The sequence below is a fragment of the Felis catus genome, chromosome C2 (genome assembly GCF_018350175.1).
Source record: "Felis catus isolate Fca126 chromosome C2, F.catus_Fca126_mat1.0, whole genome shotgun sequence".
Taxonomy (NCBI): domain Eukaryota; kingdom Metazoa; phylum Chordata; class Mammalia; order Carnivora; family Felidae; genus Felis; species Felis catus.
Genome location: NC_058376.1, coordinates 66,891,419 through 66,910,163, shown reverse-complemented (window position 1 = coordinate 66,910,163; position 18,745 = coordinate 66,891,419). Strand labels below are relative to the sequence as shown.

At 32.7% G+C, this 18,745-nt stretch overlaps 1 protein-coding gene across 1 annotated transcript in view; it reads right to left on the bottom strand.

The window, feature by feature from the left end:
- The window catches only part of STXBP5L (syntaxin binding protein 5L), a 386,205-nt gene that overhangs the window by 115,620 nt on the left and 251,840 nt on the right, over positions 1 to 18,745 (bottom strand). The window contains 4 exon segments of the mRNA XM_045036998.1: positions 4,673 to 4,798; positions 6,700 to 6,869; positions 8,589 to 8,806; positions 12,173 to 12,213. Coding sequence (XP_044892933.1) covers positions 4,673 to 4,798; positions 6,700 to 6,869; positions 8,589 to 8,806; positions 12,173 to 12,213 — 555 coding nt within the window.

Genomic DNA, 18,745 nt, shown 5'->3' with positions numbered 1-18,745 from the left:
GAAATAGTATGTTACCAGCAGCTGATTCATGTTCCTGACAATTATTGCTACTCTTTCCTCTTCCAAAATCTGACTTCCTACACCAAAAAAGCAGTTTTGCTTGTTTTTGATAGATGTTTATCAAAAGATAGATATGTGTTTGCTTTTCATTAGGTTATATACCTAGAAATGAAACTTTTGGATTATAGGGTGGGCTAACATAAGTATGCTAAAATGGAGTACATAATGCTAACATTTTATAAAGTAGATTCAACAGTTTACCCTCTGCAGCAATGTATGAGAGTTCCTATACCCAATATCTTCGCAAATATTACCAACATTACTAATGGGGTTGTGTACTTTCTCATATGTATATGCAAATATATTTGTCATTTACATATCTTCCTTTGTGAGATATTTGATCAAATTTCCTGCACATTTTTTTCTATTATTTGTCTTTTTATTATTGATGACTCATGAGACTCTTTTTACACTCTGCATATGAATGAGTCCAGTGTCAGACACAATCTAAATATCTCTTCCTTGCCCTACCATTTCACTCTAATGGTGCCTTTTTTTCCAAGAGTTTCTTAATGTTTTTCTTTATGATTAATAATTTTTTAGCATGTTGGAGAAATATTTTTAAAGAAATTTTTAATGTTTATTTTTGAGAGAGAGAGAGAGGCAGAGCGCCAGCAGGGGAAGGGCAGAGAGAGAGGAAGACACAGGATCCAAAGCAGGCTCCAGGCTCTGAGCTGTCAGCACACAGCCTGATGCAGGGCTCCAACTCATGAACTATGAGATCATGACCTGAGCCTAAGTTGGCGCTTAACTAAGTCACCCAGGTGCCCCATTGAAGAAATATTTTCTTAACATAAGTGTAATGAAGATATTCTCCTATAATACCTTCTAGAATCTTTGTATATAGTGGGAAAGAACAGTCAGATTTTTTCTCTATGTATTTTTTAATTGGCTTTGTAGTATTTATTGGGGGAAAACCTGTCATTTCCTCTATTGCTCTGCAGAACCAATTTGGTTATATATGCTTGGATCTCTTTCTTCACTCTTCTGCGAGTTGGTCTATTTGTCTATTTCTCCTGTGCCAATAGAACACTGTCATGACTAATATAACTTTAATAACTCTTGCTTTCCCATAGAACAAGTCTTCTAAATCTATTTCTCTTTAGTATTGTCTTAGTTAATTGTGGTCCTTTGCATTTCTCTATACATTTTAGAACCAGTTTTAAACTTCAAGGGAAAAATATGCTAAAATTTATATTGGTATTATGGTAAATCAATAGATCATTTTGTGAAAACCTGACATCTTTACACTATTATTGAATTTTCCACTCCATGATTTAGGTTTGTTAATTTCTCTTTTTATAGTTTTCTGTGTAGAGGTCTGTGTGTGTGTGTGTGTGTGCGTGCGTGTTGGTAGAGGTCTTGATAATCTTTTATTAAGTGTTTTCCTAGATATTTTATTTTATTGCAAGTGGAATCTTTATACAATTTTAGTTTCTATTTTTTCAGTATATGGAAATGCTTGTTTGTTTGTTTATTTATTTATTTTGAGAGAGAGCACACACACATGTGTGAGTGGGAGAGGAGCAGAGAGGGAGAGAGAGGGAGAGAGTATTAAACAGGCTGTCATGCCCAGCATGGAGCCCTATGTGGGGTGGATCTTGATCTCACGACTGTGAGATCATGCCCTGAGCCAAAAATCAAGAGTCAGAGGCTTAACAAAGTAAGCCACCCAGGGACCCCTGGAAATGTCATTTATTTTTACATCAACTTTGTATCTACTAATCTTGCAATCTAATAATTTATCTGCAAAGTATTTAAATGTTGTACATACATAATCATTTCTTTCCATTTCCTTCTTTTGTAATCTATATAACTTTGATTTATTTTCCTTTATGTATTGCTCTGGCTAGGTCCTTCAGTACAATGCGAATAGAGGTAGTGATAACAGTCATCCTTGTCTTGTTTTCATATCAGATGTAAAGCTTTCAACATTTTACGTAAAGTATGAATGATATTTGCTGCCATGTATCAGATTAAGGAAATTTCCTTCTTGGTTTAGTTAATGGTTTCTTTTTAACTCATGAATAGAAGATACATTTTACTAAAAGTTTTTGCTTTTTGCATCCCATGGCTTACTTTTATAGTTTTCTATTTTATCCTGTTAATGTGATGAATTACATGAATTTCATTTCAAATGTTAAACAAGCCTTGCATTCTTGGTATAAACCAAACATGTTTCTAATATGTGATTATTTTATTGACACATTTTATTATTTTATTGACACATTATTTTATTGACACATTCTAATATGTGATTATTTTATTTATATTTTGGCTGGGATTTTTGCACCTATGCTTATGTTCTGCTTTTTGTAATGGTCTTTTCAAGTTTTGGCATCAAGTTATATTGTCCCATAAAGAGATGAATATGACTTTTTCTTTCTCAGCTTTCTCAGAAAGTTTTTATATAGTACTGGTATTACTTATTTCCTAAAATTTTGCTGGGATTTACAGAAGTAGCCACTTGAGCTCGAAATTTTTGGCAGTTGAAACCGTCTATGAGCAAGGTGTCCAAGCTGTCTTTCTCTTACAAGTGTCGGTTCTTCGGAGGCTCTATAGTGACTGTTACCCCCACAGTTACTTTACATGGAAAATATGCTCTCTGACTTATTCTAACAATCTTCAGCTCCTGAACTTGGTGATATACCTTCATACCCTCTTAATTTTGGTATTCCTTGCCTTTATAGGTCAATCTCTTGAGTATAGAACCCTGAAAATGGCTTCAGCTCAGTCATCTACCATAACTACTTGGGTTAGAAGACAAACATATATTCTTGTCATATCAAATAATGGGATTATTGACTGTCCCACACTTCCTTCCTCTCTTTCCTTCATTCAAGGGAGTTCCTGCCAGTGTATCTACCAAATAATTTTTCAGTCAAGAAAAGGTTCCCCTTATGTATGTTCACATAGAACCTCCACACTGCAAAAACTCCAGGAACACAAGATAAAATTTTTCTTTTTCTTTTAGGCAGTCTTCCTTTCAGATGCCTTCAAAAAGTTTTCTTTGAGCTCATCAAACTTAGCTTAGGGGCAGACTGGGAAGAATGGAAGTAGAACCAAATATATATTTTTCATGTATTAGTTGATAAATGATGATTGATTCCAAATTTGGAGGGAAAGATATAGTATTCAGGAAGTGGTATTGGTACAACTCTTAGTCATCAGGAAAGAACTAGAGTTTAATCCCCATTTCATACTTTATATCTAAATTAATGCTAGATAGATTAAATATTTAGATATATTTAAGAAATATATTAAAATAGAATGTAATAATTTTTAATCTTGAAGTGAGGGAAGCTTTTCTAAGTATGACACAAAATCCAGAGACATAAAAGAAAAAATAGAATTACTTTAACAATTTTTAAAAATTTATTCATGGAAAAAAACCATCCTAAACAATTTCATAAAGTAAACAAAAACAGGGAAAATACTAGCAAATTACATCAGATAGAAAGCTAACTTCCCTACTATGTAAATAGTTTTCACAAATCTATAAGAGAAATACTAACAACTCTGTAGAAAAATGGACAGAATATAAACAGAAATGTCATAGTACAGGAAAACATGTTCCATTTCACTTAAGATATAAGAAAAGTCTACTAACACAATTACATACTTCCTATCAACAGAATGACAGGGAATAAAAAGTTTACACTATTGTTAGGAAGGTAGTGCAAGATCACGTATTCTTAAACATTTTGAGGGGGTATAATTTGGCACAACTTCTATGGAGGGCTACAATCTAGAAATAAAGAATAATTAAAATTATATTAGCTTTTAAAGGGTATAATACAATCCAACTTTCAAAGAATGCCTGACTGGATTATGTTGCTCTAAGCCTTCTATTGTCTCTTAGTTTAGCCTATTAGGGGAAATGTGAATACTTTTTGGAGAATGATAACATCATTTAGAACCTGAAATTATCTCTATAATGTTTATTTATAAATATGTAAGTATATATATGATGGTATATAAATTTATATGTTCCATAAAAACAGAAAGAACACCAAAAAGCAAATCTAGATTACATGAGGACAATATGACCAAAATCCAAGACAAATCAACTAGATAGAGATAGGGAGTTATCAAACACATATTGAGGGAACTGTATTCAACATGTTCAAGGAAATGAAGGACAAGAGTGATAATTTAGGAAGATAACAAGAAGCTTTAAAAAGAATCAAATGAAAGGTATAGAACTGAAAAACAAAATAACTAAAATTGAACTCCATGGCTGGATCTACCATAAGATTATAAACAACTGAAGAGAGAATTAGTGAATTCAAAAAGACAAGTCAGAAGAAAGCATCCAAACTGAAACACAAGGAGAAAGAGGATAGAAAATAGAAAAACAAAAAAGAATGTGTAATAACATCCTAACAACCTCCCAACATTAAAAGTGGAAATGCTAGCACAAGTCTGACTTCAAGCAAGAACAAATAATCATAGTTTTTATATAAGTTACTATTTTTCGTATACCATTTTCAATCAAGTAAAAATCTAGGTAAAGCCTTCTTTCCATTTTTAGGACTTAAGTATTTTAAAAGAAACATCTCACTATATCAAACATATTAAATAATACAAATTAGAATGTTTAGCTACTTACATTCCATATGCTGAGCTTACAGCAAGACTTGTAATCTGTTGGGGAGGCTCACCATCCACCCACACCAACTGAATAACAAGTTCTGCTTGGTACCCTGGAGGCATCCTCACTGGTCGTGTCTTAACACTAAAAAGAGAAAAAAGTAGTTCTATCACATACAGTTTAAATAAGTATGCCCATGCTTATCTTCAGAATTTACATAGCATCTTTCTACAGAAATATACAATACCACACATTGAGGGAAGTACACAGGCGGACAGTGTCTTCTAGCTTTCTCAGAATATACCAAATTACTTAAAATTGCTTTGTTTTTTAAATAGCTTTTAAACCAGTCAAGTCCACAACTTCAAATGGCCATTATCCCTTCCTTTTCTTAATTTTTGAGGATGGTATTTTAAATTATTTTTATTATTTACTTTTTTTAACAAAAGTTTTTAAATATTTATGAAATATTTGTTACATATATTAAGTTATAAATGCATAACAATATGAATGACTTAATCTACCACCCAAATTAAGTGTTGAACATATCCAAAACCCAAATTCCTGCTCATTCCTTCTAAATTTGCTTGACCTGCAGCCTTATCTATTCTAGTTTATAGCAACTTGTATCTTTCCAGTTATTCAGTTAAAAAAAAAAAAAAGTCCTTCTCTTGTACCTCACATCAATCAATCATCAAATTCTGTTGATGTTACCTTCAAAATATACCCAGAATCTGACCATTTTTTAATTCTCTATTGTGACCATCCTAGTTACAGTTGACAAATAAAAATACAAGACACCCATTTAAATCTGAATTTCAAATAAACAATAAATAGGTTTTATGTTTTGTTTTGTTTATTTTGTTTTGTTTACTGTACGTATGTCCCATGCAGTGTCTGGAATATACTGATACTAAAAAATGTTTATTGTTTATTTGAAATTTAAATTTAAATGGGTATCCTGTATTTTTATTTGCTGAATCTGTCAGCCCATAACATCATCTCTGCTTAGATTTAATAGCCTCTTTACTGGTCTCCCGGCTTCTACCTTTCCCTTCCATCCCAAGATCCATTTTCAACAAAGCCACCAAAATGATCAATTTAAAATTTAATTAATGGATGTTGAATGTAAGTGATGAATCACTGAATTCTTCTGAAACCAATATTGCACTGTATGTTAAGTAACTAAAATTTAAATTAAAAATAAAATGGTATGTAAAAAAATAATTTGAAAAATAAAATTTAAAACTGATATGTCTCTTTTCTATTCAAAACCCTGTAATGAGTCCCCGTTTAATTAGGAATAAAAGCCATGGCCTTACAGTGGCCTATAATTGGCTCTCTATTACTTATCTGACTTCATCTCTTGCTATTCCCCCCCCCCCCCCCCCGCCCCGCCCCTTGCTCTCCTTGTCCTAGCTACACTGACCTCTTCATATGCAAGGCACTTTAAGCCTTTGTTCTATCTATTCCTTCTGCCTGGAATACTCTTCTATGAGGTACATTTCAGGTAAATCCCTCATCTACCTTTTTGTTTAAATCTCACCTTCTTATCAGTTAAAAAGTAAAAAAAAGAAGTATTATTTTAGCAAAATCATAGCAATCATGAGAGGAATCCTTTTTTCTAACATAGTATTCTTGTAGTAGTGTTCTTGTAGTAGCATTCTTGTAGTGTTTTTTGTCTGGTTGATTGGGGTTTTTTTTGATTCCAAGAAAACTGAAGAAATTCCCTAAAAAGACTTTTTGAATTGGGAGATACCAAGCAACTGGCCAAGTTTCTTCCCTGCCATATGTGTTCCCATTCTATTAAAGCCATATTTTCTTTATGATCTTTCTGGGAAGAACATAAATGCCTTCATAATAAAGGATAAAAATATTGTGCCCTCATCATAGATATTCAAAGAAAAGACCACAGCACTCCTTGGTTGAGTGTAGATCAATGACAACAACTTAATAAAAGAGAAGAATAATTTTATTTTGTACAGTTTCAAAGTAGTATATGATTAATATGTAAAATTGTTTTAAAATTTGATAGCAACTCTTACTTGAGGCATGGGATACTGTCCTTTGTTCCTCCTTCACTAGCCACAGTGTTAGTACTTCCAGAAAGACTCCTTGAAGGAAGCTGAGATGAGAGGTCTGGAAACGGAGGACTTGTTTCTGGTTCTGGGGTTGTAATATCTTCAATATCATACTGAAGTCGTACCTCTAATGACTTAAAAAAATCAAGTTTTAATTTAACCTAAGTCATAACAATAAGTAACCACATTAAATTACCTGACAACTTTTTTGTAATTATTGTTTTATTCAGATTAATAAGTTCAATTTCAATTCATAGTAAAGTTGAGATATCCCAAATTGATTTAAATACTGGTATTTCAGTATTTGTATTTAAATACGTGGAACATTCACTGGCACTCACAAAAAATATAAAATATTTCTTAATTCTTCAGAATTATAAGAAAAATACCTACTAGTGAAGATAAAGTTTTTACATAAAAAATTCTCCTAAGATAAAGGTATAAATTACAACTTCATATATAGTAAAAGGAGAAATTGGTCAGTTATTCCAGTAAATAAAATAAACTGGATGTGTTTACACACACATACATAACACACAAATTATTTGTACAAGGATTTTAGTTTTAAAAAAACCATTCAATTTTGCCTTCAAATTCAGTAAAACATTCCCAAAATAAATTCTAATTTTTGTTTCATTAGCTCAGCTCTTAATTTCATTAGCTTGCTTAATTAAAAAACATTTGATAAACTGTATTGGAATAAAAGATGATCCAAAACCTTTTTTTAATCTAAAAATGTTTAAAAATTAAGTACTTTATGATTACAATCTATGCTTTAATTAAAATCGATTTTACAACAAACATTTGCTTTACAATGTAAAAATCAGGATCTTTGAGGCTGAAAACAATTGCTTAATAACATGTCATTATGGGGTATGAATATAGCAATATTATCAAAATGACTGTTATAATTATCTTAAAATTAAAAAACCCTCTAGTGACAGTAACCATTACCAATTATTGTCAACTATACCTAGACACTATACTAATGATTTTATATAATCCTTATAAGAACCTTATGAAATTGGCATTATCATTTGTAGTTTATTACTACTTTGCATTTTTCTATTTTATTTGCACAGAAAATTACATGAGTGATGAAACTGGGTCTTACTCAGACTCTACTACTGACTACTGGATCTTTGTGACTTGCTCAGCATCATGTAGCTATTCGCTGGTACAGCTAGAATTAAAACACAGACTTATCTGACTCCAAAGGCTGGGATTTTAACTAATATACTTTAACAGGGCAGTACTTAATTTTAGCTGTTGAGGTAAAAAGTTATATACAGGTGTTTAGTAGATAATCTTTATTTTCTGGTAAAATGGTAAAATGGACTCAGTAGGGATGGCCAATTATCTATAGATGCCTTAATTTAGATTTAATTTATCCCATGAGAGTATCAGAACAATTAAATTACTTGATTAGTTTAAAATTAGGATTAGGTAAGGTAGCTCATAATTATTTCCATCCTATAAAAATGTTGCTATACAGAAATTAAAAATTGACAAGAAAAGGCAAACTAAAAAATTTTAATAAAGATATACAACAAAGCCCACATTAATTTGACATTTATGCATAAAGCTACAAATGTCTGTATAAATTCTATACAGACAAAATACATCCTATCTAAAAATACAAGGTTTTGGTACAGAACTGTTTTCATCATTTTAAGCCAAACTATTTTTTAATAAGTTATATAAGTAACAAGAATAATTTAAAATCCTATGAATTGGATTACTGACTAAATACATCAGTCTTGATGGCTTAAAACCATATCAAGCACTAGCCAAAATATATGATAATTGCTTTAATAACTCTAGCTATGAACATTAAATTTTAAATAACTTACCACTATTTCTGTTGTAATTTCATGTCTGCTGAATTTATAAATTATGACATATGCAGAGACTCCTGATACACAGAATATTCTGCTCTCTGGACACCAGTAAATCATCTGAATGGCATATGGATCTTCCTCTACAATTTCACATGTTGGTTTTCCTTCTCCTACCTTCTGTTTTTCAAACACTTTTGAAGTTTTTAGCTTATACAGCATCTGCAGAGTTACTACAAGATATTGAAGCATAGTTATCTTCTAATTTGAACTTAATTCTTACATGTTGTTAAACTCTTTCCGTGTATTTGTTAAACTACTAAAATAGAATCCAAGCAGACAAAATAAATTATATTTTAACTAGTAAGCATTCAATGTCATGAACTCTTATCATAGTTTAGCTGAAGGGAGACTCCAGAGAAAAATAAACATTTATTGAACATATACTATATACCAATGAATTTGTAGGTCCTTTGTATGCATTGTCTCATGTGATCCTCAGAAAAGTCCAATGAAGTGAGTATTTTTATCCTTATTTATTGATAAAAATATTGGGGCTCAAAAAGGTTACAATGGAAATACTAAACCTAATTCTCTCCTAAAGGAGACCCCTTAATCCTTTTTCACAATTTCCCCCTTTGATTGCTACATGAGAGGTTGATGTTATTCATAGAGGGTTTTCTTCTCCCAACAAATTTCTTAGACAATCCTTAAGATGAGAAACATTTGTAATTTACTACCTAGTAGTATTGAAAGCCCAATAATCTGCAATTATTTTAGAAAGAATCTTTTCTGAATGGCCCTGTATTAGAAAAGAATCAGCTATAATTTTTAAAAACTCTGGGTTTGTGAATTGTTTTCAGGAATTTTTATTTGGGGGAATATTTTTTCCATTTTAGACCCTGATAAGAACTCTCCTATAAAAAGCTCTGATTCTACAAAAGATCCTTAAGAAAATTTCCAAAAATCTGGGAGTTTCGGTCAAAAGTGCATAATTTGAACCTAATCATGAGAAACTTCAGTCAAACCCAAACTGAAGATTATACAAAATAACTGGCCTGAGTTTTCAAAAATATCAATTAAATGAAATAAAGACTAAGAAACAATTCCAAATTGAGGAAAACCCAAAAGATGATAAATGCAATAAATAATTCTCAATTTTCTTTTATTATAAAAGATATTATTGGGACAATTGGTGAAAACCGAGTAAGACCTGGAGGTTAGCAGGTATTGCTGTATTGCCATCAGTATTAATCTTCTGATTTTTGTAACTCTAATTTGACTATGTAAAAGAACGTCTTATTTGTAGGAAAGATACAGTGAAGTATTTTAGAGGCATGTAACGTAAAAGGAGCATCATAGCTGCAACTCAGAAATGGTTACAAAATGCTGTAAGTATATATAAATATATGGAGAAGAAGGAGAGGGAGGAGGGTGGAAAAACAAATGTAGTATACATTGACATTTAGAAAATCGGGCTAAAAGATATATAACACTTCATGGTATTTTTTTTTCAATTATTCTGTAAGTCTAAAATTATGTCAAATCAAAACATTTTTAAAATGGGTAAGGCTTTATACCAGATGCTATAGCCTGGCTTCTATGTCAGATGGGGTATCACTCCCATGATTATTTTGTATGACATAGCAATGCTAAAAGGATACTACAGACATAATTAAGGCCCCTAATTAGTTGACTTTGAGTTAATTAACAGAGATTATCCTTAATGGGGCTGACATAACTGGTGCCCTCTCTGAGGTTAGAGAGACACTGCCTCACCAGCCTTAATAAAACAAGTTGCCATGAGTTCTAAAGCTACAAGAAAATGAATTCTGCCAACAACTACATGAGACTGAATGAGGATTCTAAATCTCAGATGAAACTGCAGCCCTAGGGAACACCTTGACTGCAGTCTCAGGAAACCCTGAGCAAAGAACCCAGCTAAACTGTACCCAGATTCCTGACACAAAGAAAATGTGAGATAATATGTAAGTACTGCTCAATCGTGGTAATTTATTAGTCAGCAAATTGAAAACTAATACACATAAAACATAAACTCAATTATTCAAATTCAGTATAACCTCACTTCCTGTACTGGACAGTATTCCACAAAATTGACAAACTAAGTGATATTTCTTCAATGATATCCATTAAATTGGAAATATGTTCTTATAATTACAGTAAAAATATTAAACATGCTGCAAGCCTTTATAATATGTTTTGAATGGGATAAAATATTTAAAAATTAACCTCTTAAAATATTATGCATGCTTAAGAGTGGCATATACTCTAATCACTAGGATGTTAAAGTGTCTTCTCACATTTTAGATGCCAAGGAGTGAATTTGAGGTGGTGGGATGTTACTATAAAATTGTGTTCTTGGAACAAGGTCAGATTTACAAGAAAAGTCCATCCAAAGAAAATCTTTTGTCCTGTGGAATTTCTCCCTGAGCTATTGATTTCTATTGTGTGAGTTCAGAAAGGGGCCTCAAAATTCGTGGTTTTAATTATTTTAATCATTTTTTCTTGCTGATGATTTGCTCCATTGCTGAAAGACTCTAGCTTGCAGGCTTAGAGTATAACCAATAATCAACCTTCTTCCCTCTGCTTTTGTGTTTATCATAATCTTCCTCAGAAGCTGTTTACTTCTATAGCTTCAAATACCACTTTTACGCTGCCTCTTCATTAGTTTCCATTCTTGACTGGTCTTCCTACCTGCTAGACATTTTTACCTGGATTTCCTGGTGTAATTACAAGATTCAAACCTCCAGTACTCTCTTATAGTCCTCATCCTGCTAGTTGTTCATCCTCAGAAACTGAGTCATCACTCACTTACTCTATTCCTCCTATTCCTATTAAAATCATAAATATCTTCCCAAACTCACATTAAGTATTACCCCATCAAAATACCCTTTCTGGATCTACCTGGTTCAAACATATCACAAATTTCTGATAACAAACAGAATTCGAGTTGTATTACATTTACAATTCTTATCATACTGTTTGCCTAATAGTCAAATATGTGCATTCATTTATCTGATTTAGTAAATAAAAGTACTATGAAGGATATATACAGATACAATCAATTCTGAAATATCTTTGTGTGCCCTTCAACACTGAGGAAGCCTACCTTATTCCTTAAATTACATAATTCTCAAAAATTTTAAAAGAAATTTTACATTTATCTAGTCACTTCTTTTGATTCACATAGGGCTTCATAGACAAATGGAAAAGAAAGTGAAGACTAGTGAGATAAAAGAACTTTTCTAGGACCAGAGCTGGAGGTGAAGGAAATTCCTTCAATAGAGTTAATCTGACATAGTATGGTAGTTTTTTCAATGTACCTTACCTTTTGTAAATACAACAGGTTGCTGATGGAGACTTCAGTCCTATCTGTTAATATTATAAAGGAAAAGTATAGTAGAGATAGTACTTTAAACTGATCCAACATAGGAAATGGATTTTTATAACACAGCTATATATATATATGCTAAAACTGTATCTGAAATATTAATCATCCAAAGTAAAAAGTGGCAAATGGCTCTGCGTAAATATTAACTGAGGGTTTTCTGTTATAGAACAAGAGACTTAAAACTTACTTGCCGAAGCATCCCAAAATTTTATTGATCCATCTGCATGACTAGATGAGAAATACATTAGCATTAATTATAGTAAATTTCAAAAATTATAGGCATTCTAACTGTATATAAGAGGTATTGCCAAAATTTGATTTAAAAATCCCATTCCAATGAGAATGAATATATGCTAAAGCATTTCTAAGCTCATAACAATGGTTTACTTTTTAAACAATGCACTAAAATCTAAATTTAAAAAAGAACAATTATTAAGATTTGACTGTAGGAATATTTTTATGTGTAATAGAGAACAATGAAAACTGGCCTGAATAAACAATATATTTTATATAAAACTGTTTACACTTGGGGTGGCTGGGTGGCTTAATCGGTTAAGTGTCCAACTTCAGCTCCAGTCATGATCTCACAGCTCGTGAGTTCGAGCCCCGCTTTGGGCTCTGTGCTGACAGCTCAGAGCCTGGAGCCTCTTCAGATTCTGTGTCTTTCTCTCTCTCGCTGCCCCTCCCCCATTCACACACTCTCTCTGTCTCTCAAAAATAAATAAACATTAAAAAAAGTTAAAAAAAGTTGTTTACACTCAATAAAAAAAATACCTGAGTTAATTCTGATTACATTAAAATAATTTTGAAGTGAATGTCATAGTGAAATTTAAGTTTCAAAATATAAAAAGCAAATCCTTAAACCTATCTAGAATGGTATCATTATTTGGTAATATAATGGCAATTCTATAAGAACTCATCTAGAAATGAAGACGATAGAATAACCCCAACACATTTTATAAGGTCAGCCTTATCCTGACTACCAAAACCAAAAAATAAAATTATACAACCATATTCCTCAAGCATAGGTGAAAAAATTGTCAACAAAATATTAGCAAATCAAATAAAAAACATATAGAAAGGACCAGACATCATGACTAAGTGCAGTTTATCTTAGGAATGTTAAGACTTGTTAAACATTAAAAAAAATCAAACACCATATTGTTATTCATCATACTGACAGATTAAAGAAGAAAAACCATATGGTCATCTCAATAAATACAGGAAAAGTATTTGTCTCCAGCTTTTGGCTATTGTGAATAATGCTTCTGTGAACGTTCATGTAAAAGTTTTTGTATATACCTAAAAGTGGGAGTGCTCAGTTATATGATAGTTATCTTTTTGAGAAATTGCCAAACCATATTCTATATCAGCTGTACCATTTTACATTCCCACTAGCAAACTATGTGGTTCTAATTAATCTGTTTCCTTGTCAACACTTGCTTTTCTTCCTCTTAAAAATTTTTTTAGCCATTGTAGTGGGTGTGAAGTGGTATACACAATTAATTGTGGCTTTGTTTTCATTTCCCCAATGACTAATGATGTTAAGCATATTTTCATGTGCTTGTTGGACATTTGTATATCTTTTTTTGAAAAAGTCTACACAAATCCTTTGTTCATTTAAAAAAATGTCTTTTTATTGTTGGGCTCTAAGAGTTATTTATATATTATGAAAACTAAACTCTATTAGATACATAGTTTGAAAATTTTTTCCAACTCATTGTTGTCTTTTCACCTAATGATGAAGGCCATTTTACCTGTTTTTTTCTTTTGTTTACTTTTATGCTTTTGGTGTAATGTCCCACAAAATCTCTGCCATAATCAAAGTCATGAAAGATTACCTTGTTTTCTTTTTTGAATGTTTATTTATTAAATATAATTTATTGTGAAATTGGTTTCCATACAACACCCAGTGCTCATCCCAACAGGTGCTCTCCTCAATGTCCATCACCCTCTTTCCCCTCTTCCCCCTACCTCCCATCAACCTTCAGTTTGTTCTCAGTATTTAAGAGTCTCTTATGGTTTGCCTCCCTCCCTCTCTGTAACTTTTTTCCCCCTTCCCCTCCCCCATGGTCTTCCTTTTTGAATTTTATAGCTTTAGCTATAAATTCAAGCCTTCCCTTATATTTGAGTTAATTTTTGCATATGGTATGAAGTAGGGGTCCAAATTTTTCTTTCAAGTTTTCATTTAAATTCTAGTTAGTTAATATATAGTGCAATATTAGTTTCAGGAGTAGAATTTAGTGAATCTTCACTTACATATAACACCCAATGCTCATCACAAGTGCCCTCAATACCCATCACCCATTTAGCCCATGCCCCTGCCTATCTCCCCTCCAGCAGCCCTCAGTTTGTTCTCTATAGTTAAGAGTCTGTTTTCCGGTTTTTCTCTCTTTTTTCCCCACTATGTTCATCTGTTTTGTTTCTTAAATTTCATATATGAGTGAAATCAGATGGTATTTGTCTTTATTTGACTGACTTATTTCGCTTAGCCTAATCCACTCTAGCTCCATCCGTGTAACTGCAAATGGCACAATTTCATTCTTTTTTTATGGCTGAATAATATTCCATTACACACACACACCCCACATCTTCTCTATCCATTCATCAGTCAATGGACATTTAGGCTTTTCCATAATTTGGCTATTGTTGATAATGCTACTATGAATTTCAGGGTGCATGTGTCCCTTCAAATGAGTATATTTGTATCCTTTGGGTAAATACCTAGTAGTGCAATTGCTGGGTTGTAGAGTAGTTCTATTTTTAACTGTTCGAGGAACCTCCATACTATTTTCTAGAGTGGCTACACCAGTTTGCATTCTCACCAACAGTGTAAGAGGGTTCCTCTTTCTCCGCATCCTGGCCAACATCTGTTGTTTCCTGTGTTGCTGATTCTAGCCATTCTGATAGGTGTGAGGTGATATCTCATTGTACGTTTTGTTTTTCCCTGATGATAAGCAAGGTTGAGCGTATTTTCCTGTGTCTGTACATCTTCTTTGGAGAAAATGTCTGTTCATGTCTTCTGCCCATTTCTTAACTTGGTTGTTTTTATTTGTGTTGAGTTTGCGAAGTTTTTTATAGATTTGGTGGTGGGGGGAGGGTGGATATCTAACTTTATTCTTTTGTATGTGGGTATCCAGTTCTCCTAGCAACGTTTGCTGATGAGATTATTCTTTCTCCTGTTAAACAGTCTTGGCACTCTTGTTTAAAAAAACAATCATAGATGTATGATTTTATTTCTGGAATCCCAATTACATTTCATTAAATTATATCTCTAATCTTATGACATTACCAAACTGTTTTGATCAGTGTAGCTGTGGAGGAAACTTTACAATTAAGAAGTGTAAGTCCTTCAACTTTGTTCTTTTTCAAGATTATTTTGTCTATTTGGAGTCACTTGCAATTTCATATGAGTTTTAGGATAACCATTTTCATTTCTGCAAAAAAGCCATTGGGGTTTTGATAGGGATTGTAGTGAATATGTACATCACTTTTGGTATATTATTATCTTAAGAATATTAAATCTTACATTCATAAACATGGGATGTCATTCTGTTTATTTTTGTGTTTTTAAAATATTTTTTGGCAATGTTTTATAGCTTCTAATGTATAAACCTTTCATCTACTTGGTTAAATTTGTTTCTAAATTTGTTTCAAAAAGTATTTTATTTTACTTTTTGATGCTATTATAAATAGAATTGCTTTCTTAATTTCCTTTGTGGATTGTTCATTGTTAGTATACAAAAACACACTAATACATATATAAGATTATGATATCCGCAAATAGAGCTAATGTTCTTTCTTGCCACTGTAGGTGCTTTTTATTTTTCTTGCCTCACTCTTCTGGATAGAATTTCCAATACAATATGAAGTAGAAGTATCAAAAGCAGGGATCCTTGTCTTGTTCATGATCTCAGAGGGAAAGGTTTCAGTCTTTCACTATCGAATATGATGTTATCTGTGGGTTTTGCAAAAATGCCCTTTACCAGGTTAAGGAAGTTCCATTCCAATAAGGAAGTCACTGAGTTATCTGAATGTTGCTGTTGTGGTTTTAAATCATGAAAGGGGCATCTGTAAAATGCTTTTTTTGCATGAGATAACCTTATTTTTCTTCCCTCCATTTTACTGATGTGGGTATTACATTGATTTGTGTATATTGAAACACTCTTGTGTTCCTAGGACAAACTCCACTTGATCATATTTTATAAATCTCTTAATATTCTACTGGATTGTGTTTGCTAGTATTTTATTGAGGATGCTTGCATCTATATTCATAAGTAATATTGTTGCATAGTTTTCTTTTCCTGTGATGTCTTTGTCTGGCTTTGGTATTAGGGTAAAGCTGGCCCCAAAGAACGAGTTAAAATGTGTTCCCTTCTAGTTTTTGGAAAATGTGTGAGAAGCATTTGGTGTTACCTCCTTCAACAATTGGTAGAGTTCACCATGAAATCATCTGATCCTGGCCTTTTCTTTGAAGGAAGGCTTTGACTACTAATTCAATCTCTTGTTACAAGTTTGTTCAGATTATCTATTTGTTCTGGAGTCAGTTTTGGTAGTTTCTCAGAATTTATCCATTTCATCTAGGTTATTTACTTTGTCAGCATGCAATTGTTCATAATATTCTTTTATAACCCTTTTTACTATGTAAGGTCAAATCCATGTATTCTTTTATCTGCCTGTTCAAATCTGAGGCTGAATCCCTCGTGTAAGTTTTTCATTTCTGTTATTGTATTTTCCAGCACCAGAATATCTATCTCTTTCTCTCTCTTTCTCTCTCTCTCTCTCTCTCTCTACCTACCTACCTACCGACTTATTTTAGAGAAAGAGAAAGCATGCGGGGAGGGGAGGGAAGCCTCGGGGAGAGGGCAGGAGAGCAAGAGAGAGTGAGAGAGAAAGCAAGAGAGAGAATGAATCTTAAGCAGGCTCTATGCTCAGCATGGAGCCCAACAGGGGCTCAATCCCATGACCCTGGATCATGACCTGAGATAAAATGAAGAATGGCAGCTCAACTGACTGAGCCACTCAGGCACCCCCAGGACCAGAATTTCTATTTAGTTTCTTTTTAAAATAAATTTTATTAATACTCTATTTAGTGAGACTTAATTCTTTAATTGATTACCTTCAATTCTTTATCCTTGTTTTCTTTTAGTTCTTTAAGCATATTTAAGACTGCTGACTTAAAATCTTTGTATAGTACGTAAAATGTAAAATGTCAGCTTTCACAGGGACAGTTTCAGTTAAATTCTTTTCTTTCCCCTCTGAATGGGCCATGCTTTCTTGTTTCTTTGTATGCTGTGTCTTTTGTTGTTGAAAGCTGAACTTTTGAGCATTAATGAGGAAGCTGTGAAAATTAGATTTTCTCCCTTCCCAATTTTTCTGTTGATGCTTGTTGTAAGTTTTTGCTGTTAGTTTAGAAAAGTCATCATGTAAACAGTTTTTCGAAAGATTGTATCCTTCACTGTGTTTGGCGTCTGAAAACTCTGCTCCGTTAGCTTACTGGTGACCTAGTGATTTGACAGCAATTTCATTAAATGACTATAGCCAAACAACAGCAGCAACAATAATAAATCCTTTCCATGTCTGCACAGGTTGATTCTGTGTTAGGAAACTGCTGCAATAATAGCCAGGTTATTTCCAACTCTGCATTAGCCTTTACTTACTGTCTGGATGGTGCCTAAAGTTAATCCAAAGGGGAAAACTTAGAATCTTCTCAGGTATTTTCTTAGCATGTATCCAACTGTAGGCAGCATACAGACATCTAAATTCTGCAGTGTATGTGGGAGCTTTACAAAGCCTTTGTTCCCCCCATCTATCTTCTTATACAGCCTATTCTTTCCAAGAGTATAAACTATCTATTGTTTGCCCCTGCTTGTTATCCCTTTCCCCAGGTAAGTGGCAGCTGGTACATCTGCCTTTAATTACTCAGATAAATGCCTTCCAGGAAGCCACTTCAACCCCAGGAAAGCTCTGAGGCAAGGAAAACAAAGGTAAGCCCTTGAGCTACTGCTTCAGGGAGTCACCAAACAGGTAAAAACACAGGTACAACTACCATTCTATGAAAAGAAGGTCTGTATTTATTACTCCCTCTGGCACCAGAAAGCTATGTAAGAGGAATGCAGGGTGCTATCTTCATGGCCACCAGTAGTTAACTGTAAATGAGTAAGATAAAAATACCATGCGGTCTCTTAACAAAATTCAGCAGCTTTTTAAAGAAATGAGATATAGTTGACATTTAATATTATATTAGTTTCAGGTGTACAACATAATTAGACATTTGTACATTTTGTAAAATAATTACCATAAGTTTAGTTAATATCCATCACCATAGGTGGTTAAAAATATTTTGTTTTCTTGTGTGAGGATTTTGAAGATTTACTCTCTTAGCAACTTTCAAGTATACAATACAGGATTATAAACTATACCCACCATGGTATACATTACATTTCCATGACTTATTTATTTTATAGCAACTTCTGTCTTCATTAAGCATTCCCCTGATTGTTATAAATTTTCTATTAGATTCTAGAATTCTGAAAAAATTGATTTTGCCAACATAAGCATTTTTAGTGGAGAAACCAGTCCTCTGTCATTTTCAGTAATATAACTTCCTGATATTTTGAAAAAAATTTTTTTAGTTAAAACTCTCATACAGTACAAATCATAAAATCACACCACAATGAAGCATCACAAAATGAATACAACTGTTTAATCACTCAGATTAAAAAACAGAATGTCATCTAAAACCCCTTAAATTCTCTTT